Here is a 23,761-nt window from a genome sequence, read left to right on the forward strand (position 1 = left end):
TGGCAAAAACAGAGCAAATGAGGAAGAAATGTGTGTGTTAGTCGTGGAACTGGAGCTGATAAAAACCTGTCATTGGACCACTTTCACTCTGTGAAACCAGGGATTTAACAGGCTTTTGGCACGTAGGGATGAGGTATACTTTAGAGTAGTGTAGCAGCTGAAAGAAGGCCTGCTGCTATTAACGTTTGTTGAATGTTGCGTTGCTGTACCACACACACACACGTATGACATCTGATGTTTATTGACTGTGTTTTTAATATGGATGCACGATAATGGACTTTTTGTCGATATCCGATATATCGTGAGTGCTTTGGTCGATAGTTGATGTACGTTTTTCCTTACACTCTTCCCTACTTTTTAAACCTCACTCTTGCGCTCGCTGGGCTGTGTTCACTTGGCATCTTTACTTCCCAATATGTCCACTGGGTGTCATCTACTGTATCAAGACCAGGTCTTACTTGTGGACTCTGATCACTAACCTATTCTATTGCCTCAAAGCCTCATGGGAGTTTGTTTTGTTTGTGGAGAGTGGAGAGCAACAGCATTTTGTGTGTTATCGTTTGACTGGGGATTGAACCCAGGGCGTTCTAAAGCAGACGTGATTATGAACTCACTGCTTGTTTGTTTAATGATTATTTGAAAAAAATCTGAGTTTACAGTCACTATAATCCCTGCAGTATAAAAATCTGATTGGTTGTATCTTAAAATGATGATAATCTTGCATGCGGATTCAGAGATGTGGAAATGAAGCTTATGGAATTAGAAGCTGTGTGTGTGTGTGTGTGTTCAGAGAGCAACAGAGCTGTGCGAAAAGACAAAGACAGAACATATTACGTGTGTGTGAGTGTGTGCACATGTGTGATGGATGCAGTGCAGAGCCTCAGGTAATAATAGCCATGATGGATTCTCACCTGGCCTGGAGTGCCGTGGCTCGGTCAATGAAGATAAAGATGTGCTGGAGCTTCTGCACTGGATGCAGCCCAATGCCCGTGGAGATATTAATGACAACCCCCCCCACACACACACACACACCATCCCTCTCCACCATATACCATCTCACCATTGGCTAAAAATGACTGCTTTTTAGGGCAAAAGCATCAATCTGTGTTCCGTCCCGTGTTCACGGCGAATTCAGCAGGGGAAACAATGCAGTGGTGTAATTAATGAGGGAAAAACAACAAGAAGAGGGTGAGACTGTAACAGAATCATCAATGCATGTTTTATTCCCCATGTGCGAGTATTTGATTCTTCTACTCTTTACACAAATACTTTTGCACCAAAAATGGATTAGCCCTCAACAAATTAACAAATAACTTAATTTCCCCTTTTTAAAAAAAGCTAAGTAAATATAATAAGATGATAGTTTTTCTGTAGTTGGTCACTATATAAGACTGAATGTGGACCAGGGGCAGACGTGTTTAACAGGGGTTCCTTCATCAAACCTGTCCGAACCCCCATTCCCAACCCCAAACCGAAAGCCAGTAATAGTCAGAAGCTACCAAGTGTATTTTTCTGCTTGAAATAGAATCCTTGCCAAAACTAAATAACACTTTTTTCATTTTTTATTTCTAGTTCTGTCTCCATTGGGTCTGTGACCTGTTTTTCAAACACCTTTTTGTTTTGTTTAATCGTATTTATTGCAATGATAGCCAATATTGTCTAATAAGAGTCCAAAAGCATGCACATACCAAATGAAATACTGGGTGCAGAGTGATGATGAAAACAAACTAGTTACTGCTCCAAAAGAAAACTGTTTTATTTCTGACCACATATCGTTTCATGCCCAGGCCCTTCTTCAGACAGCCAATAATAAGTAAAACTGCCCGGGGGGTGCTTAAGTAAGTGGAGTGGAGATTTCCTGTGTTTTGCGGTGGATAACTGACAAGTGGGTTGGCCCTAGTTTTAATGTGCTGCCTTAAACCACAGTTGTGTTCACCAAGTGCTTATAACTGACTGAGGTCAGAGAAAAGGTCATGACGAACATTTGAGGGGAACAACCTCGTTGGAACGAACCTTCAAGGCAAAGTGATGAAGCGAGACAAACTTATTTCCCCGCGTTTGCTCTCACTTTGAGTCATTTGTTGCAGCCGTGGTGAAAACTTGGGATCTCTATTTCCTCTCTATTTACCTGGGAGTGCTGGTGCCCGCGGCCCTTTCGGGGCAGCTGGGATATTTTAGAAATCTCAGGAACGTCCTCAGGGAGGAGGAGTCGGCCTCTCTCCGCCTGCCTCTGCTGTCCTGTTTTTAGCTCCCGTGTCTGGAGACACAGCTGTGATTTATTCATCCTCCGCCGCTGCTGCTCAGGTGAGAGTCGGCTGCGCCGGCAACGATGGATGACTGGCTGTCACATCTGCTCACTCACACACGGATTTATTTTAGGACGCAGACAGAACAGACAGTACAGTGTGCTTTTAAACGGGCCTGAGAGCTGGGTCACATTCACGCGCTGTATAAAGATGGTGGCGTCGTCCAGGTGTCCGCGTGTTGCTCAAAGGCACAGTACCTGGAGATGAGTAAAGGTGGAAGAAGAAGAAGAAGAGGTCAAGTGTCAGTTTAAGCTGACTCTACTGCACACAACACACCCCCACATGAAGAAATCTGAGGAAGAAGAAGAGGAAAACATGCTAGAGTGAATGAAAACCTGCAGGAATGCTGTTCTTCTCTTGAGTTTCACTTGAATCATTTGCAAAACCCTTGTTGGAGCGGTTGGATATTTACAGAAGGGGTTAGAGAAAGAGGGTGCATGGGAAACATGGCAGGAACATGACTTGCTCTGTGAGGTGAAAGCTTTCCTCCATCATTCTTCGACTGCTTTGTAGTTTTCCCGGTATATTCAACCCCCACACTCTTACCAGTGTCACTGCGACATCGCCCGTTTCTCTCAATCTAGGGTTTTGCCGTTGTACTTTTCTTCCAACCACAATTTCACGTGAGCGCACAGTTCTGAAGCAAAATGACATTACCTTTTATGTGTTTGAAGAAGTACATATAAATGTGTTTTAACTGTTTGTTGTTTTCAGGGAATCAGGGTGATGATGAACATTTCCTGGTTATGGTCCATAGTCAGCTAGGGCTTTTTTTCTGGCATCAATATCCGGCTTCTTCACGTTATCCATTGATAACGCACTGTGCGTGATGAGGAGGGTGGGTTGTGTGGTTTATGTCTTTATATCGTCTCTTAACTGCAGCTTAATTCTTGCATTTCGTTTTGCTTGTCTGAATATAAACAATATTCGACAAAAAAGAAGAAGAAGAAGGAGAACATGGAAGTCTTGGGCTAGCGACGCGGTGTCTTGAGAGATCTCTCTTAATTTACCTAATGCGATAAGATAATTTCATCTAATGTTGTTGTAGACCAGGAAATCCACATAAGTATTGCCGAGGTGGTTCCACTGGGGATTGAACCCAGGACCTTCTGCGTGTAAAGCAGACGTGATGACCACTACACCATGAAACCTCTAGAAACTGTTTCGCATTATGACTTCATAATCATTTTTTGAGGAGGCATAAAAACTTTATGATAAAGCAGCAGCAGCCAAATCAGCTGGACCTATTGTTTTTGAAAACTGCTTCCAATAAACTAAAAGATAAACTTAGTCCAATGCTGGATTTGTACGGAACAACGCTCCGTACCAAGATACAGAGGTGAAGAAAGCAACGCTGACTAAATGTTTTGCTCTGACCAACAAAACATGTGACTAAAGGACGAGGGAAAGTGTTGAGCGATTTGTTCTCGACACATTTAAAAGTATCCTGCTCTGGAGTTTTAATGAGGCTTTAGTCGGTCCTTTACACTTCTCCAATTATTTCACTGAGTCGTTCATATATTAAATATGTACCGTACTGTATCTACATGAGCAGATCTGTCTCCTCCTGTCTGTGCAAGCAGCTTTGAATGGGCTCATCCGTCGGGTCCATATGGGGGCCCTGAGGGCAAGGAGGGGATTGTGTGTGTGTGTGTGTGTGTGTGTGTGTGTGTTGGCACAGAAGGCTGAGCAGCATGATTTCTCTCAGCATGAAGTCCCACTCAGACCATCTATTATATTTAATAATAATGGGAGGCAATTGTGTGTGTGTGTGTGTTATTATATCTCCATTGTTGTTCAGACGCTATTAAAAAAAAAACATTGTTCCTTCACCACGGTGAACACACACACACACACACAGAGGCGTACGTCCCGCTGCCAAATATAAACCCTAATTTTTTACATCTGGTTTCAAAAAAAAAAACAAAAAAAAAAAGCCCAGGATAGCACAAGCAAAAAATACTAACCTCAAAATGGGGAGTTCACAAACCAGTGGGTGTCGTGATGATGGGTGGATACTAGGGAAGAAACAGCTGCTCGCCCTGTAACAACATCCACTTTATTATTACTGAGTATATTTGTCATTTTCTCTGTTTTAGCTGTAGAAAAAGTAAAAGTTTGTGGTTTTATCAGTGGGCCGTAATCAACAGGAACTCCTTTATTTTCCTCTTCCTGTCTTATTTGAATTGCCGATGTCCGGAGCGTTGGCGGCAGCGCCCGTGTTGCCCGTGTCTTCTTGCCACTTAAAAACATGCCACTGAAAGTTCACTCACGTTTCTTTGCCATTAATCCTTTAATCTCCCCTTATCTCCACCGTCTTAAACCCTCAGCTTATTAGATGCAGCGTTTCTTTTCTTTTTGTGTCGAGCTCCCCGATGAGCGGCGGTGAGATGACTTTGGCGGCGGCTGCTAATACACTATAATTGCTGCGAGGAGCCGCTGACTCTGAACAATTATAAGATGCAGGAGCTGTAATCTCAGCTGAGGCTTGCAGGGAGACGGAGGCAGATTCCCTCTGTCTCTTTTGTCAGCCCTCTGAGTTCCGTGCTCTTCGGAGTCTTGAAACAGACGTCGGAGACTGTGAGGCAGCAGCAGGAGGGAGTACCTGCCGCTGCCTGTAAGATGAAACTCTTTCGACTGTCAGATAGTGGCATACACCTGTCAAAGTCTGCGTCTCTGTGTTACCAAGCGAAGCGTCAACGTAACACACACCTCCTTCTGTCGGAACCGAGGAGGTGCATTTATTTGGGATCCTCCAATCAGGCTTTTTTTCTCCTCAACTGCTGGTATAGATGTGATTTTGTTTGTATTATTGTGATAGCAGCATAGAGTCTATAGCTGTCATTGTTTCATGGGCTATTTCCACTGCTAGATTAGCAGCAAAACCCAGGCCATGGAATACGATATTTATAATGGGATTTCATTGATTTTTTTTATCACCTGAAAATGAGGAACGGTTAAGTTTTTGTTACCCAAGTACTAAGCTCTACTGCCATTTTTGTTTGCTAAATTAAAAGCAGTTGGTTGCAATATGCATTTTCACCTGTAGATGCCACTAAATCCTACACACTGGTCTTTTTATCATTCAGTTACCGAGTGTTACCGAGCCTGTTGGCTTTGGTGTGCAGTAGTTTGGAATAACGCCGTTTAAAAGAACGGCGTTAGGTAGCGGCGTTTTTTTTTTCAGTAACGGGGTAATCTAACTAATTACTTTCCCCGTCATTACAACGTTACTGGATGTAAAATGCGGTGCGTAACTATCTACAGTTAGTTGCCAAAAACACCGATTATTGAGAGTTTGATTTATTTAATTAAGAATAAGACTACAGAGCTAAACACACTTTTTTGTGGTTTAAAAGTTTACTTTTGTTGTCTCAGGTTTAGAGAGTTTGATTTAATTTGCTAAAGTTAAATGCACTTTATATGGTGTAACTGTTTACTTTTCTTACTTTTTCTTACTACTTTTTCTTTTAACAGTAACGCAAATAGTTACTTTCCCTGGTAATGAGTTACTTTTATTATAGAGTAATTCAGTTTCTAACTTATTACGGTACTTTCACTCGCGCTGTAGATTACTTCCATATTTTTGGCCTGTTTGTGGACATAGAGACAGAAAACTCAAACATTTTTATTTTAAATTTCGTTTGATACTGTTCAAATTTCAAATTGAACACGCAAAATCTGGTTGTTCATGTACAACTGGTGTTTTTATTTAAAAACAGTATTTTAACATGCAGTAAATTGTAAGTAACTGCCAGATATTGAAAGTTATTCTGGAAAAATGGGTAAAAGCACTCACTCACAGAATATTTTCAGGCCCTTTTATGGTAAAAATAAGTAAAACAAATTTGAGTGTTAAAGGGTTAAAAATAAAATCACAGCACAATGGCCCTTATGCAAGAACTATTCATAGAAACAGATCTGTTCTGATTCATATTTTCCACATTCGTGAGTCCATGTAGTGTAAATGTCGTCGTCCACTTATCTCAACAACGCCTTGCACAGACTAAATGTGGTCATTCGCGTACATCCCTTACATCTGTGACCGAGCCGACCTTACGTGTCCTCCATGCATGCTCCATGTTAGATTTTGAGAGGAGTCAGGATCGGGTACACGTGCGTGTGACATGAGACCAATGAGGCCTCTCGTCAGCAGAGCTGCAGGTTCTGGGTCAGTGTGTCTGAGACAGAGGAGCAGAGCAGAGGCAGACTGAAGGAGAGGAGAAGACAGCAGCAACTGTTGCTCACAAAGTAGTTTGAACCACTGGATAATCTCACAGATTGAGTCCGTCGTTTGTTTCTGAACAATGTATTTGTTGAAAATTCTCTTTTTTTGGTCCCGATAGTGGTCAATAAATCACTGTTGCTACGGATACAGCTGTGTCCACACCATGTCCAGAAACAGCCTCTTAAACAGAAACAGAAATGACAGACATTTTGTTCTTCTCAGTCAGAACTCTTTATTCCAGTAGTCTTGATGCTGACACTGCACCTTATCCGGTGCAACTTTGTGCAAACGTTTAGGGCATAGTGCACTGTACTTAGGTGAGACACAATCAGGGAAGACAGTGATGTGAGAGAGCTTTTGTTGTTTTAAGGCTCTATATCAACATTGGATTCAGGTGCATCTTTCTCCATCTTCTAAGCGCCTTGAGAAAACATGTGTAGCAATTTGTGGCTGTACAAATCAAATTTGACTTGATTTGATTTGAATGAGGTGAAACATCGCGCTGATGATTCACCTCATTTTCAGCCTTAGATATTGTGTTGCAGCAGCAGCAGCAGCAGCAGCAGCCGCCTCCCATCCTCCTTCAGCCTGAGGTTGAAAAGGGCAGCGCTAATGAATATTCTAATCTGGCCTAGATTCCATGATAAAGCCCTGTAAAATTCTGGAAGATGGCGCCACCTGTTTTTAGAATCTACCAACTCCAAAGCATGTACTTGTGTGTTTGTGCGCAGGCAGGATTCATTTTCAGAGGCAAAGGTCAGCGCAGATAAACGACGACGCCTGCTGGACCTGGAATCCGCTGAGGAGGGTTTTTGCAGCCACATTAAATACATTTTTCCAGGTCAGCCTTTGATGATCAATGAAATCAAGTGGATCATTTGTTTTTTGCAGGCCCCACGCTTGCCTGCGTACATTTCATAGGTGTTCTCAGCGATACCACGGATGGCCTAGTTTAATCTGATCGAGGTATTGTATATATAAAGCCTATGTGACTCTTTAATAGGTAAACTATCAAAGATAATTTACTTTGGTTCCACTGGGGCTTGAACCCAGGACCTTCTGCGTGTAAAGCAGACGTGATTACCACTACACCATGAAACCACAGGGCTCTATACTTTGAGATTCTGAGCATGACCTACATGGACTCGCGCCCTGGATATTTGTTTTAACCTGTCAGGACTCGGCTTGGGACAAATATGTTACGCTGCGTGACATGTGTCTGTGAACCGGGAAAACAAACTCTAACAATGGTGACATTTGTGTGTCAAGGACAGCGTGACAAACTCACCGCAGTGTGGGTGAGTTTCAGACACAGAAAACAGAAGGCTTGTCTCTTTGAGTTGGGCTAGTTTATTGCTCTGTGTGTCTTTTAGGCTCAAGCATTGACGAACGGCGGGAGCCTATTTAAAGACGCTGCGGCTTAGTTGTAGGTGCTGCAGTTGAGTTGGAGAACAAAAGCAGATTACGGCTCTTTTAATATACTGAAGTAATAATCACCTGAGATTAAACCGAGGACCTTCTGTGGGTGTGAAGCGGCATGACGACCTCTACACTATTCAACTGCTTGATGGTGTTGTTTCTGATATCTGAAAAATGTCATTTAACCTACAGGAAAGGCTTGGTTTTTTTGCGTAACAAAAGGTTTTGTTTATAAATGATTGCTACTTTTTTTTATTAAAATAAAAATGTGAGATTTTTCTTCTCTATGACAGTGAACATAATATATTTAGTTTGTGGACAAAACACAACATTTTAGGACATCATTTTTAGGTTTGGGAACCAGTGATTATCTGTTGAAATTAAAATTAATTAATTAATTAGTGAAAATAATCGTTAGTTTGCAGCTCTAATTGTGACCATTTCAGGGTCGAGTTGTACAAACTGATTCTAGTTTCATCAATCAGTAAAACCTTCTTATTTAACTCTGTGAGTTGGCACACCTGCATCAGTACTTCATGACTGCCGGTGGTTCTGCTTGTCGCCTCGCCACAGCGCGGCATGGTTTATGTTGGTTTTCCGCTACAAAAACCTACTGAACGTGGGCGGAGTCACCACTAGCACGCCATAAGTAGAGCGTCACTGGCTAAATCCACACTAAATCCATTCCTGGTCTGGGACCTTTCTGTGTGGGTTTCCCCTGGGCTCTCCAGTTTCCTCCCACCATGAAAACATGTTAGAATGTTAAACATTAGTTACGTTGGTCAGGCTAGTCCCTTGTTGCAGCATCTCTGATCAACCCTCCATCTGACCATCTGACATTTTGTTGTATAATGACAATAAAGATCCTTTCCTTCAAGACCTTGATGACATCATAGTTGTTGCCAAGGTCTTGGAATTTTATGAATGTGACTTTATGTGGCATATTACTTTACCCTGATGATATCTTTAACTTGTGGCTCAAAGCAACAGCGAAACTGCTGAGCACCTTCACCTTAGCCCTCTGTGTCTGTGTTAAGACTCGGACACGTTCAGTTGGTTAGTGGTCGTTGTTGTTGTTGTTGCAGACTCGGGTCTCTGTGGTGCACTGAAGGTTTCTCCCCCCCACACACACACACACACACACACATACACTGGAGCCAGTTTTTACTGTGAAACATATTGGGGCTGAGAGTGTGCAGTGTAGACAAGAATGAATGCGTGACGGGGGAACCGCTGCCACACTCCACTCTCCCTCATTAGAGCTGATAGGGACAGATAATGAATGTGAGATCCTCCTGCAGTCACATGATCAGAGGGAGAAACACAGATCCTCTGGGAGCTGTGGAGGCATTTTCCAATCCACTCAGAACACGCTGCTTGGAATCTATAGACGGCGTCTGACGGCCACCCCCAGACGTCAAGCCTCCCGAGGCGTAAATCATCCCCCTTTTCTGCCAATTTAGAGGAAGAATGAAGCCGCGGCTGCTGCTCGGTTTCCACTTTCTGCTGGCAGGAGTCGTTCTCGCCTGAAGCATGAATGGCTTGATGTTTACTCATCGCCACTGCTTCACAAAGCTTAATTGTTTTCACTGATGTTCCACGGCTCAGCTGGGATTTATTTTATGAAGCTGTTTGGGAGGTTGAGGGGTGAAGTGTCCTGTTAGCTCAAGTTGCACTCCGGTTGATTCAGTTAATGTTAGAAAATCACCTTTTTAGCTTCAGGTTCTGCACAAAAACAACATTATTATACTACATACTAAATCCATTTCAGGGTGTGCGTCTCTCCCTTCTGGGGGAAATGAGTCGATTCGTATCTAGATTCAGTAAAAGTACTTTGATAATGGCATAATTCATTATAGGATTTTATGAAACTCAAATCACATTGTATTTGTTTAGCGCCAAATTACAACATACATTATTTTAAAGCACTTTACATAGGAAGGCAGAAACCCTACAATATTATATAGAGGGAAGAGGAAACCCAACACAGTGAGTAAGCACTTCATGTGAGTGGAGAGAAGAAACCAGAAAGAAATATCTGGAAGAATCACACACACAAAGATGTGCGGCCGTCTGCCTCGGCCGGTTGGGGAAGAAAAAATGGACGCGAGGTGGGGGCGGTGAGGTATAGGAGATATATATCAGTTGCATTAAGTTCTGACTTAGTTATGATGTTCTTATAGTATTATAATGTCAACTAAACAAGCAGTAGAATAGAATAGAATAGTATAGAACTTAATTGTCCACCAGGAAACTCACCAAAAACATACAGAAAGTCGTAAAAACAAACACACAGTTAAAATAAGATAAGAGATGGTCATAAAAACAGGAGATAGATTTTCATTTTGTGACCAAATAGCATGCATTGATGTGGTCGAGTGAGAGCAGAGCTTGTAGCAGCAGCAGGGATGAGTTGCCTCAGGGTCTTCATCAGGTGGGATGTCGGCGTCACCGGCCTGTAGCTGCTGAGGTCTTTGCGGTGCGGTGTCTTTGGCGCCGGTGCACGGCTGTGGTTCAGACTCATGTTAGAGATGATCCCCTGGTCAGCAGCACACAGCGTTTGAAGAGTTCTGCAGCCGTGCACTTGTGCTGAGACAGCTGTATCGTCCTGTGTTACTTTCTTCTCTGGTGACTCTTTGTGGTTTGTTTTCTCTCGTTGTACACTCGCTTCTGTGCTCTCTCTCTCTCTACTCACATCCTCTTAGTTTCTTTGAAGTTTCGAGCAGACTGCAGCGAGGGGCGGCTGAACGCACGCCATGTGGTTTGCTACTTTGTTTTGGTGTGTTTGTCGTGATGTTGACATTTTAGACGGCGTGCAAAAAACAGACCACTTTATGAGCTTATTTCTTACACATCAGTGCTACCATGTCCACAAGAAGTCGGGCTTTTGGTCACAAATTAATGATTCCACAAAACACAGAAGCTGCCGGTTTAAACTTCCTCTTTCATTTGATTATAAACAAGCAAAAGGTGTCATGTTACTACCTGAATAGAACGTATATAGATCTGTGTTGTGTGATTTAGGTTTATTCAGACAAACCTGGATAAATCTGTAGTTTTAAACAAGGCAAAGTGTTTCACTTCTTTTCTAGGATTTAACAATCATTAAACAACCTCCTTTAAATAAGTATTGAACTGTACGTACTGTACTGTAAGAGACTGTATTTCAAAACACACATTTTGAGGAACTTCTCTCTGTGAATCTCTCTGGTTTTAATGTTCAGGACATGTTCGAATGCTACTGTGAACCCAGAAAATCTCCTGCTGTGTTCTTCATGTGTGGATAATGTCCAGATCCATTCTTCTGGAATGTGTCCAGAGTTCATCTCTGAAAACACATGAAAATGAGCCTAATTCTCTATTGATTTCTTACGTCAGTAAACATTTTCCTGAGGATTTATAGTCTCAGTCCTGAGTTTCAGATCAAGCTTCAGTACAGCACGATGTCTTTTAAATGAATGTCCCATAGACAGACCATAAAAATTGACATAGAATAGCTACAGAGTGATTGACAGCGGGTGTTTGGTGTAGGTATCTGCCGGTTTCTTCTGGTTTCAGAACATCTAGATGGTGCTAGATAACCTGCACAACTCTAAAGTGTCTAAAGTGCAGCTCACAAAACCAGAGTTGATACAAAGTATTCTGTTTCCTCTGCGGATATTATTTCCATTTTCCTCCAGAGTCATGTCACAGTTCTGTTTTGGTAGCTGGTCTGCCCTCGGAATCTCAAGACCGCCGTCATATTCCCTCTTCTTCTTCTCCTTCTTCTTCTTCTCACTTGGTGTTTTATTGAACTTAAAAGGGTTCTGAGCAGCAGCAGCGGTCGACGTCACAAAGGTCATGTTTCTTCTGCAAATACATTTTCATTCACAGTCCCTCCAGGGCTTTAGAGCTGTAGACATTGCTGTCTTTTAGTCAGCATCAGGGACGGGATGAATGAAAAGCACTCACAAGTTGCCTCTGGTGAATTTCCACTATCACAATAGTCATTAAAAAGTGAGGAAAACTGTGACTAAAACTATTTATAATTCATGTGAAGGAATGAAGAGGCGGTCTATCTCAACATACGCTCCATAATAAATGATAGTCTTACTTAAGACGGTTGTTTTTCTCTTTAAAATGTTCAAAGTCTAAGGCAAAGTGATGTTGAGTCGTTATAAGAGGATTTCAACAAGTATTACAATATCACTGCAATTACAGTTCATAGAATCTAATGAGTTTTCAGAGCTGCTTCCTCTCATTGGCTGAGAGACTTGTCCATCGGGGGGAGGGGGCTAGGGAGGGGGGCGGTTCATAGTGATGATGTCACAGTCACGTTGATTCTCATGCTGTGCAGCAGAGACAACAGCTCAGGATGTCAGAGCAGAGAGGGCGCTGCTGCTGCTGAACACACACACACACACACACAGAGGAGCCGCTGTCACTGACTGCACACAAACATGTATTTTGTCATTTCCACCATGAAAGGTAAGTGTGTGTGTCTGTGTGTGTGTGTGTCGTCTTTGTGACCTCTTTAGGACCTCTTTCCTGCATAAACACTGACTTTGTCTGACTGAGTTTAGGGCTCTAATGTGTAATGTGGTTAGGTTAGGGTTAGGTATTAAGTGTTTGTGGTTAAGTTAAGGGATAACTTTTTGTTTAGGCTGTGCAAATGAATTGAAGTCACTGTCCTAAGAGGAATAGTTGTGCTTTATTGATTATTTAAGTGTGTCTTTATTTATTTATTCCCACGCACTTGTACTTACACACAGACTGAAGTTGTCTCTGTGAGCTGTGAGCTCAATCAAAGATGTTTTGTTGTCTGGGAGGATGCGCTCCTCCTCTGCGTTGATGTTTGCTCGCTCGCTTTTTCTTCGTCCCTCCGGCTCATTTGCTCTCATCAGGCGCTGTGCTGTAACTGTGCGTGGCAATGAAGCTGGTTTCAGTGTTTAAGTTGAGCACATATTTTCTCAGATTGTTGACTGTAGAGACTGGAGACACACGACTCTCTCTCTCTCTATCATCCTCTAAATATCATGTAGAGAACTGCCCTTGCAAATGCACCGTACTGTGCATACAGCGTGATTTAGACTGAAATACCTCAAGCAGAGTTGGATAAATTGACATGTGGTTTGTGGGATAATGAGCTGTAAATATCTCCTAAAGGTCTTGTATGCAGCACTTGTTGGGAAACAAAAATGACCTTGTGTTGTGATGTCTTGAGCAGAGCGTGACCTCACAATATGTTCTGCCTGTTGCATTTGAAGACCAGTCATAATCACTGAACCCCTGTTTGCAGTTGGCATCTATAGTGTTTGGTTTCTGCCTCTTTCTTACTCATTTCCCATCTTTAGTTCTTACCGTCCATTCACACGACATTCCATGTCATAATTACAAGTTGATGACTTTTGTATTAAGGCACTAAGCGAGTACGGTAGCATCAGAGAGTAGCTCAAAGAGTCCGCCAGAAGGAGAAACCTCTGTTTTACGAACCCAGAATGAAAGTAGAGAATGTAAATTGTATGTTTTCATGCCACGGTGTGTTTGTGATTACAACAGTGTTTGTTTTGCTGTGACATGTTGGCACTCAGTTTAGCATTTTTCAACTTTTCAAGAATGATTTTTTTTAAATGAACTTACGTTACATTGCAGGGTTACTGCAATTTAAAAAGCCGTCGCCGTCTGGGAAAAGTAACTCTTTAGCGTGCATTTGCGTTTCCAGGGATGGAATAATTTGCATCTTTTCACTGACTTTTTACAGATCATCACGCTTCAAAAGTGACTCCTGACAATTAAACATGCCAAACCAATGTTGGTTGGCATGACAGAAGTGATTTGATCACCTGCTCTCCAAGGTTATGTTGACCAGTGTTGGGCCGTCACAGAAACCAGCTGATGTAGCATCCTAGATAATACAATACATCGATATTTATTGAATATGAACTGAATCATCTTGGTTTGTCGACAAAATAAGACATTTGACATCATCATTTTGAGATTTGGAAAATATCAATTCAAAATGTTTCTACATTTTATGACATTTTATGGCCCAAAGGATTCATTGAAGACATAATTGACAGATTCATTGATTAGGAAAATAATATGCCCTATGTGAGTGTGACATATTTTGTTTATTTCCTAGTTTGGATCCCTGGGTTGCAACTAAAACAACCAATGTTGACAGAAACAGATATAATTTCACACTTTCTTGAATGAGAAATCATCAGAAATATGTGAAAATGTCAGATGCAAAACCAGTCATTTATTCTGAAACAATTTCTCTGTTTCCGTCCCTACTGAAACTACCATGTCATCGCCACTTTACACTAACCCTCGTAGTAAAGCCTGAGGACATGTCCTATTTCAGTCAGATGTGAACATATCACATTTACACTTTAAAAAATGGGCGCAATACTGGAGTTATAGGTCTGTTTGTTGTTGGGACCCAAATGTGTTTACTCAGTTAAAAAAATAACCTCTCATGAGTGAGTGTTTGACAGTGGATGAGTTTAAATACCTGGGGTCAACCATCCAAAGCAATGGACAGTGCACAGGACAAGTGAAGAAGAGAGTGCAGCCAGGGTGGCGTCGGTGGAGATGAGGGGTGGGGTGATGTGTGACAGAAGGAAATCAGCAAATGTGAAAGGGAAGGTCTGCAAGACAGTCGTGAGGCCTGCTGTGATGTATGGCTTGGCGACAGTGGCACCGTCTAATGGCGTGTTTTTCCGATACAGTACAGTACGCATTTTTTTTGCATTGCCATTAGGAATAGTACCAAAATAACCGGCCCCAACCTTTCCATTTTTTCGGCATCCTTCCCTTGGGGTACCAGAGTAATGATACGGTGTTGTATGGGTGGAGCTAGACCCATGAGAGTCAGCTGATTAAGCGACAGAAAGGCCTCACTCCCCTGAGGCTGGTGCGTCTTCAACACCCGCAGTCTATTTTCATATTTACGTCGTGTTGAGACAAACGGCCACACACCAGCAGAAATGTCCTCTGTTGTTGCCTGTTGTGTTGCGTTCAATGTCGTCGCTTGTCGTCGGCACAACGTCGCTTTATGTATCTTGCTGACAACGGCCATCGGGCACAGAGCACACCCCGCCTACCAAGTGAAGGTGCTGTTCTCAGTTGAAACGCAAGCCTGACCCAGGGCTTTACCGTTCCAAACCGTACCAGACTGTACCAAACCAGTACCCAGATGCTGAGCTTTGACCGGGATGCAACAGATTAGAAAGAGCACATTTGTTTTGGAAAATAAAGTAAGAGAGGCAAAGCTGAGATGGTTTGGTCACGTGGAGAGGATGGATAGTGACTATATTGGACAAAGGATGTTGAAGATGGATCTGCCGGGCAAGAGGAAACGGGGAAGACCACAGAGAAGGTTCATGGATGTTGTGAAGGAGGACAGGAGGGATGGAGCAAGATGGAGGCAGATGATCCGATGTGGCGACCCTTAAAGGGAGAAGACGAAAGACAAAGAAGAAGAAGAAGAAGAAGAAGAAGTGACATGAGTGTGTGTATATTAGTGAGTTTACACACATTTGTCTGCATGGCTTCATGTCTTAAAGACACACTGTGTGTGTGTGTGTACATGTGTTAAGCTGATTCATTCCGATTCCGTGAGAAAACATTGCATTAATCATTTACTGAGCCGCCTATGCTTCAGGATTACAACAGCCTGGAGATTATCTAACAGTTCTCTATGGGGCGGGGTGGGGGGTGGAAGTATGTGTTGGAGGCTGGGGGGTGGGGGAGGGGTTGGTTTGATGTCCTGCCAGTGACATCACGTCTACATCAACAACTACAACACATGAGCGCCTGTACCTTACATAAGCAAATAAATAAATAAGCGCCACATCTGCTCGGGCTCTCGATGTACGTTTCTGTTTGTGGCCGTCGCTCTTGAAACCAAGCGGCAGCGATGAAGTAATGACAGAGAAACAAAGTGCAGACAGAAGGAGGTGCAGTTTGGTTGGGGGGAGAAGGCGGAGGTCCTGACCCCGAGCAGGAAGAGACAGGGTGGTCAGTCCAGGATTAAGAGCTGAGGGTTGGGGAGAGCAGGATGCCTGCTGTTCTCCTGCCAATGTCGATGCCTCACACATCACAGCACACACACTGTGTAACATTTAACAACCTGTTGTGGTGAAGCTGCGTGTCAGAGCTCACCTCATCGTTCCCTTTCAAGTGTGTAGGAGGATCGATGTCGCCTTCAGTGAGCATCAAATCTCAAACGATGTTTAGTTTGTTCGTCGTGGGCATGGTGTTCCAAAATGGTGGCCTCTGTAGAGCTGTCCCTGCTCCTGATATACATATAAATTCTGACGGTTTACACACTGGAAAAGGACCTAATTAAAGAAAGTAAATGATAACCTGGGAACTGTGGTGTCCATAATGCAGTAGAGGAGCAGAAACTAAAATCACAGCTGAGCTCAATTTCAGAAATGACACAGAAGTTTGGGAGGATTGTGGGGAGTTTGTATTTCCACAGTAAACCTTAACATATTTTTATGGCACAGTTACTTCTTCACCGCCCTCGTCCTCCTCCTCCTCCTCCTTTGATCCAGTCTCTGAAAAACGTACTGTTTTTTTTTTGTGTGTGTGTGTGTGTCAGATAATTTATACATCAGGGACTTGTTTTGCCCAAGCTGTAGCGTTTGTGTGTAAACAGCGGTGGCTTCTCATAAAATACTTCCAGCTCATTAGCCTTCACTTTCGCACTGCTGTTACAGTTACACAGTGTACGGTGGTATCTGCACACGAGCATCTGCCTCCACGGGGAAAACTGGTGGTTCAAGTGTTCATCGGAGGCTCTGAAGAGTAATATTTTAGTTTGTGACGGTGGAGGCCGAAGGATCTCAGAGCCGCAGCCACAGCTTCAAACGGCTCCTTCACTGCAAAGAGGATAAGATTCATGGTGCATTCACACTGAATGCTGCACAATTCATTTTTGTGTTGCAAAGTCAATACAATACTTAAGAACAAGCAAACGATAGGGGTGGAGTGGTTAACAAAAACCATGGTTTGTTTCACATCACAGTTTTGGGGTCACGATTTTTGGTTTTGGTTATTTTTTTTTTACACACTAGAAATAAGAACTGTTTGCCTTCTCGGTGAGAAAATAAACTGTCTGTTCTGTCAAGTCTGAAAAGAACAGGTTTTCTTGTCCCTGAAAAACAGACAGACTAACAGGAGAAGCTGAACAGACTGAAGGATAAACACCCCCATAGCTTTAGTTTTGGCTCTTGCCCTGTCTGACTTCTCGCTGAGTGGCTGTTTAAATGCTGTGGTGAGTCGAAGTTGCCCTTTCCTTACCCGACTCCCTCCTCCTTGTGCTGTCAATTGTCACACCGGGGTAACGTCTCCAAAATGCTTCCACACAGGAGAAGGAAACAAACTCAGGCCCTCACTGGGTGACTGGCACAAGGCGTACGCCCATTTATACTAAATTTACATCCGTCCATGTGTCCCAAACACCTGTAGTCATTGAAAGTTCACACCTGGGGATGGTGATGGCTAAGAATATATAATAGAAACTCAGTCAAAACAGCAACAACAACAACAACTTCATCCTTAACTTAGCAGACAAGATAGCAACAACAAGTAAAAGGTCAAAGAACCCAGCTAAATACAATAGCAAGCTATGAAAAAGCAACCAAATAACAAAGACCTATTGAAGGGATCCTTAGCCTAGTTCCACCTGTGGTCCTGTGAGATGCTCAGAAAGTCCAAATGCACACTGAGAAATGTTTATGACGTCATATGAACCGAGTGACACGTACGTGTGACATGCGTACTGAACGGGACAGACTTTTTTAAGCGAACCGCTCTACCACTAGCTTATTGTTTGCTTTGCTAGCTATATTGTTGTTTGCTGTGCTAGCTAGATTGTTGTTTGCTGTGCTAGCTAGATTGTTGTTTGCTGTCCTAGCTAGATTGTTGTTTGCTGTGCTAGCTAGATTGTTGTTTGCTTTGGTTGCACAAAGGTTTCAAACTTCTTGTTAGGAAGTTGTACTACCTGTTTATTTCACTAACCTGTAGTTAACCTGGGTAACATGAATGAATTATCCAGTGACAGCAGACGCATGAGAAATGTGACATAGAGTTAGAATATGGCTTCACATTTAGTGTGAAGACACCATTTCCAGTGTGCTGAGAAACAACATGTGGACCTTCTCGGAGGTGTTTCATAACACGCTACATTTCTGCCACGTGCTCCTTCCCGAGTCAGCGTGTCGAGTGCAGCTATCTGCAATGAACACTAAACACTTTGGTATCTAGGGAGGGAACCTCGAACGGCGCCTAGCTTGTGTATCTTATAATATGTGAGTAATTTAACTTAAAGTTGGCTAAAGGTTAGAATTTTCTCTCACAACATACAGTTGGGCACAAGGTGGGGGTGCACTGTGTACTGGTCCAGAGGAATAACAATTTGTGACTGTATTCACACACAGAAAGCAGCATTACTCTATTGATCATGAGGATATTGTGCCTGTGGGGAATATTTGGGCATTGTAAACAGTTTGGAGTTTACTGTGGCAACCTGCTGGAGAGGTGACGAGCTGAACCACCAACTGTGGCTGAGGAACAAGCTGCCACTTCATCTGTTAACGGGCTCTGAATGAGGGTGTTTTCGGTCCGTGTGTGCCGCCATATGGCCGCCGTTATTACATCTACAGTGAGATTATCTGGAGGCTCGCCAAGGAGATTAAAGAACATAGACTGATAGCAACGTCTGAGGCAGAGGATGGATCTAATGGCTCGGCCCACGGCGAAGACATTTCGTCCTCTCGTTTGCAGAGGACGCTGCAGCTCACATACATACACCTCCTGTATCGTGAACTCCATGTTTACATTTTAATCTCAGCTTTACTCTTAATTATTAAGTCCAAATTTACAATCTTCACCATTATATTTCGCTTCGTGTAGCCTGTTTTAACTGTAGTCAGTAACAGATTAAGTTTTTGTATCCTGTGACTTTGAGTTTGTTATGGTGACAGTCAAATCACAGAATAATGGTTTTTGTGGACACTTACTTAGTTGGAAATGAGTCTTCAGCCACCCACAATCCAAAGAGTGCACATTAGGTCTTTCTTCTTTTAAGGAAAGAACGGATTGAAGAAAACAATCACAATGATGAACCAACAACTACCTTAAAGGAGTACTTCACCGATTTGCATTTAGCTTTGTTTTACTAGAATAGGGGTAATATTTTTGAACAATTTTGAAAAATTGTGCTTCCCAACCTCAGTTTCTCCTGAGTCGTGAGATATCTTCATTCTTTTCTTTGTTACCTGCCCACCAGTGACACTTGATCCTGTTAGCGTAACTTAGCAAAGATAGTGGGCACTGTTCACATTATTTTAGACCCCTAAGAGTGGGTCTAAAAAGTGCAGAATAGGCGTTGCAGTTTGAAGCCTCGGACCAAGTGTCACTGGTGGCCACGTAACAAAAAAAAGAATGAAGATATTTCTCAACTCAGGGGGAAACTGAGGTTGGGAAGCAGAATTGTTCAAAAATACTACCCCTATTCTCGTAATACAAAGCTAAATGCAAATCGGTAATGTATTCCTCTAAGTACGTGAAGTTTGCAAACATTAACCATGATTATTTTTAGTTATTTTAAACCAAGTGAGCAAAATAACTCAATATATAATGCCTAAAAGCACTAGATGGTGAATATAACTTGAATGCGTTTGACAGTGCATCAAAGATAGCCTGCCAGTTGTCGATGTCAAGATAACCACCAGCAGCAGACATTAGAGACATGTCATCAGTTGTGTACTTTTGCCAAGACACAGCCACCACAGGCTAATTGGACCTGTGTGTCCTTTCCTAACACTTATGGACCCATTTTTTCCACCCCCCCGAGCCCTAGCCATAGGCTACAACATTCTGTCTCTAGCAGGCGCTATGAGATGTCCCGGTAAATGTCCTCTAGTGATGTCACCTGAGTCAGCATTGGTCGGTCTGAAGGCGATAATACATTTCCCAAGATACTTCCAAGACCCTAAAAAAAAAAAAGAGGCAGGAAGTGGATCCGCAGCGAAAAAGCCAACCGTCACATTTGACTCTTAGTTTGATGAAAACATGCTGACGAAGAAGAAAGAGAATAAGCACTGTTTTATCTGAGGGAGAAGTGGAGATGACAGCCGGGAGAAATCTCTGAGGGAGTGTCATACACTGGTCCAACACTCCTCTGATACTCAGCAGCCTCGTTGCACACACTTGCCGAATGTTTGTGCCGCAGACAGATGAAACATGAAAGCTTTGTGCGAGCGTCTGACGGCTGCTGCTCTGACAGCTGATGAGTCATTAGAACAATTTCCTCCTGGATTTGCTGATGTAAAGACTCGCTGAGCAGAAGAGGGGAAAAGGGAAGGTGATATGTTGTCACATCTGACTCATCACACCAAAGGTCAGTCTGAGCTGGAGGACGACAACGTGGACAAAAAAAGAAAATGTTGTCAAAATCACGATGGCCACTGCAGAATCTCAATCTGTTTTCATCGGAAGTGCAACTTTGATTAAAGATAGATTCAACACTGTGGACTGTAGATTAAACACATCCAAGAAAGTGCAGAGACATCTGAGGCTTTAGATGAAACAATTAAAGTATACCTCAATAAAGAACTTAAAGAATACTCATCTTTACAATAGTTTTTGGTCTAACGTTGTGAAAACTTACGTTAGTATTTTCCTCCATTATTTCCAAAGAGGTATAAATGCGTTCAGGTTCTGGGGAAACGTGGCCACATTCCTTTAGGAGACATCAAAGTCCACGTCCTCAGCAGACGCCCTCTGACCTGCCGCAGTGTCACAATCAACTGAAAGTAGCCGAAAGTTTGTCATTTTGTTACGACAACCAAAAACATCAGTGGTCAACAAAGATTTCTTATCGAACGGTTCAAATATTGCATCGTGCTAAAGCAGCGTGATTCGGTGAGAGAGATTATTCAGAGATTATTATTGATTTCAGAGAAAGACAGTGTGCAGTCACCTTACCTGTGTCAGGTGAAAATGTTGACGTTGTGAAATCTTATAAATACCTGGTACCTGTGCTTGATGACAGGCTGACTGATCCTGGCAGATCCCGACCACCCACTGCACACGAAGAGTTCATGTAGCTTCCTTTCCAGATGCAGATATCTGCTGCAGAGATGCAGGACGAACAGACTAAAAGATTTATTTTGTCCCTGCCGCGATTAGACTTTTGAATATGGTTGTGTTTGTTGTCTTCTACTGGCTGTGAAACTAATTGCCCCCCATAGGGGATAATAAAGGTTCTCAAACTTGGATGCAGTCAAATGCATAAACAAAAATGATATCAAATGTCAGTATGAATAGAAAAAATAAGACAAACCAAAGGGAGAAAAAGATCACATCAAGGAGTGGAGTAGGTAGATGGAGTAAAGTAAATGTAAAAACAATGAACATTGAAAAATACAGTACACAAAAAATTAAAACTAATTAACCAAGATACAAATTAAAATAGATTGTTATGTGCTGTATGTAAATGAAAAGCATTTTGACAATCATTCCTTCACTCAGACTCCATACTACCTTGTTTTCTGTCTGTGTGTGTGTGTGTGTGTGTGTGTGTGTGTGTGTGTGTGTGTGTTGACGGGGCTGCACTCTTACATAACTTCCCTCGGCTAAATATAGCAGCTCCAAGCAGAGCTGTCGCTCTGTGTGTATAAATACACTCACTCAGTCAGTGAGGGAGTGTGTGTGGGTGTGTGTGTGTGGGTGTGTGTGTGTTTGCACACTGAAACACAAGCAGCTGCAGTTCTGTCTCTGCTGAACTGCAGCTGTTAAAAAGCACAAGCGATGAACCTGGTTCCTGTCGGGTTGAACCGGGTTTATTCGCCTCCACTCAAAACATACAACAGGGCGTCGCGATAGCACCTCGTCGTGGCCTTGCCGTTACCATGGCTACACCACAGCTTCTTCAAAGAGTGAGTGACGGTGCAGTCCAGAGAGTCCCATGACCTTACTATTTGCATTATGGAATTATCAATATTTGCTACAATAAGATCTCTGATGGAACTGTTGGAGCTGTGTCAGATGGCAGTGATGATGATGATGGTGATGATGCTACAAAAAAGCAGAGGTTTTATGTGTTGGGTTTTCCATCCGTTCATCTTCTACCGCTTTATAGCTGGTGCCAATCCTAGCTGACATAGGGCGAAAGGCAAGGTACACCCTGGACACGTCGCCAGTCCCATCACAGGGCCACATGGAGACAAGCAACCAATCCACTCTCACACATACGGTCAATTTAGAGGGTCCAATTTTGTCTAATCCCCACATCTGCATGTTTTCGGACAGTGGGAGGAAACTGGAGAACCTGGAGAAAACCCACGCACACGCGGGGAGAACATGCAAACCCCATGCGTGCTAGGTTTTCGCCACACGTAAAAAAAAAAGATTTCCAGTCTACACACATTGTACTTTTTGTGTTTTTATGTCTTTTATAACTGTGTGACATCTTATAAGATGAAATCATAGTCTGTAGTCTGTATCACTGACAGCCGCTTCAGTAACACACTTTTTTTTTGTGCCAAACACGTCAGCCGTCTCCCTGAGACACACGACCACGTGATAGTCTGTGTTGCAGCTGCTGAAGGTTGTTATAATGTTGTTGTTGTTGTTGTTGTTGTTGTGCGTCACTGACTCACTGTTATTTTTCTCTCCGCAGCTCAGATTGAAATCATTCCATGTAAAATCTGTGGAGACAAATCTTCGGGCATTCACTACGGGGTGATCACCTGCGAGGGCTGTAAGGTAAGCCCTGCTCTCTCCTCTATCTTGACTCACTTCCTGTCAGGTTTCCACAGAGACGAGGCTTTACCTTTGTCTGTTTTACTATAATACTATCATACTGTTATAGTTGCTTTTGTCCACATTCGTTTTTTCTGAAAATATTTGTGTATTGTTCAAAATCTCATTATGATGTAGTTTATTTGTTTCATAATTGGTGGCATTTAGTGTGACATTATTTTTTTTAAATAGTTTAAAATAGTTAAAATAAAAGATTGTGTGTTGTTGTGTGAAAAATGTTCTGTTGTACCAGAAGACCAAACCCAACCCTTGTAGGTGAGGCGTTATTATTGTATGTACATAGAAATAATGGCTTATTTATAATGGTCACCACTTTGATCTCAAGTCTACTTTGGCAGCTTCTCGTTCCTGCTTTTTCTGTCTCCGGTCCATCTGTGGTCTGCGTCCCATTAACGTTGCGAGAGGAAACGTTTGATGTTCAGTCATGAAGCCTCATCCCAATTCGATGCTTCCCAGACAAGCTGCTGTGTCCAGCTGCTTCTGTGGCAGCTGGAGGCTCATTTCACAGCCAATGAGCAGCTGATGGAGATTTATCTCTGTGCAAACGCAGGAGAGAGAGAGAGAGAAGGAGAGAGAAGGAGGCTGATGGGATGATTGAGGCACGGGATATGGCGGAACTGTGTTTCCTGTTAAATGTGCTGTTAGGAGGTTAAGTTAAACTGTGGCGTCACAGACTGTAACTGAGATGTGGGAAATAAAGTTTCTGCTGTTCAAACATCACGTCACATCACGTCCCATTTCCATCTGGTCGCAGGGTTTCTTCAGAAGGAGTCAGCAGAGTAATGCCGCCTACTCATGTCCACGCCAGAAAAACTGTCAGATCGACCGAACGAGCCGCAACCGCTGCCAGCACTGCCGTCTGCAGAAGTGTCTGGCTGTGGGCATGTCCCGAGACGGTAAGAAACGAACAAAAGACACACGCTCCCACCTGCAGGAACATCTGGTGCTCAGCGGTTTGCAGCACAAACAAAAAGCATTGTGACCA

At 42.8% G+C, this 23,761-nt stretch overlaps 1 protein-coding gene and 2 non-coding genes across 4 annotated transcripts in view; 1 reads left to right on the forward strand and 2 right to left on the reverse strand.

Annotated features, from left to right (window-relative positions):
* LOC122771961 (nuclear receptor ROR-alpha A-like) overlaps window positions 1-23,761 on the forward strand; it is a 46,774-nt gene that overhangs the window by 17,607 nt on the left and 5,406 nt on the right. The window contains exons 1-3 of one of the 2 annotated variants that reach the window (XM_044029559.1): window positions 12,398-12,420; window positions 22,634-22,719; window positions 23,531-23,672. In XM_044029559.1, the coding sequence (XP_043885494.1) occupies window positions 12,414-12,420; window positions 22,634-22,719; window positions 23,531-23,672 (235 nt within the window). In that variant the 5' untranslated portion in view covers window positions 12,398-12,413. Of the gene's footprint in view, window positions 1-12,397; window positions 12,421-22,633; window positions 22,720-23,530; window positions 23,673-23,761 lie in introns of those variants that run through there. The other variant, XM_044029558.1, reaches the window with a different exon arrangement.
* trnav-uac lies at window positions 3,385-3,457 on the reverse strand. The gene has a single exon. It is a non-coding gene; the product is annotated as a tRNA-Val (tRNA).
* On the reverse strand, window positions 7,563-7,635 carry trnav-uac. The gene has a single exon. It is a non-coding gene; the product is annotated as a tRNA-Val (tRNA).

The sequence above is a fragment of the Solea senegalensis genome, linkage group LG7, assembly GCF_019176455.1.
Source record: "Solea senegalensis isolate Sse05_10M linkage group LG7, IFAPA_SoseM_1, whole genome shotgun sequence".
Classification (NCBI taxonomy): domain Eukaryota; kingdom Metazoa; phylum Chordata; class Actinopteri; order Pleuronectiformes; family Soleidae; genus Solea; species Solea senegalensis.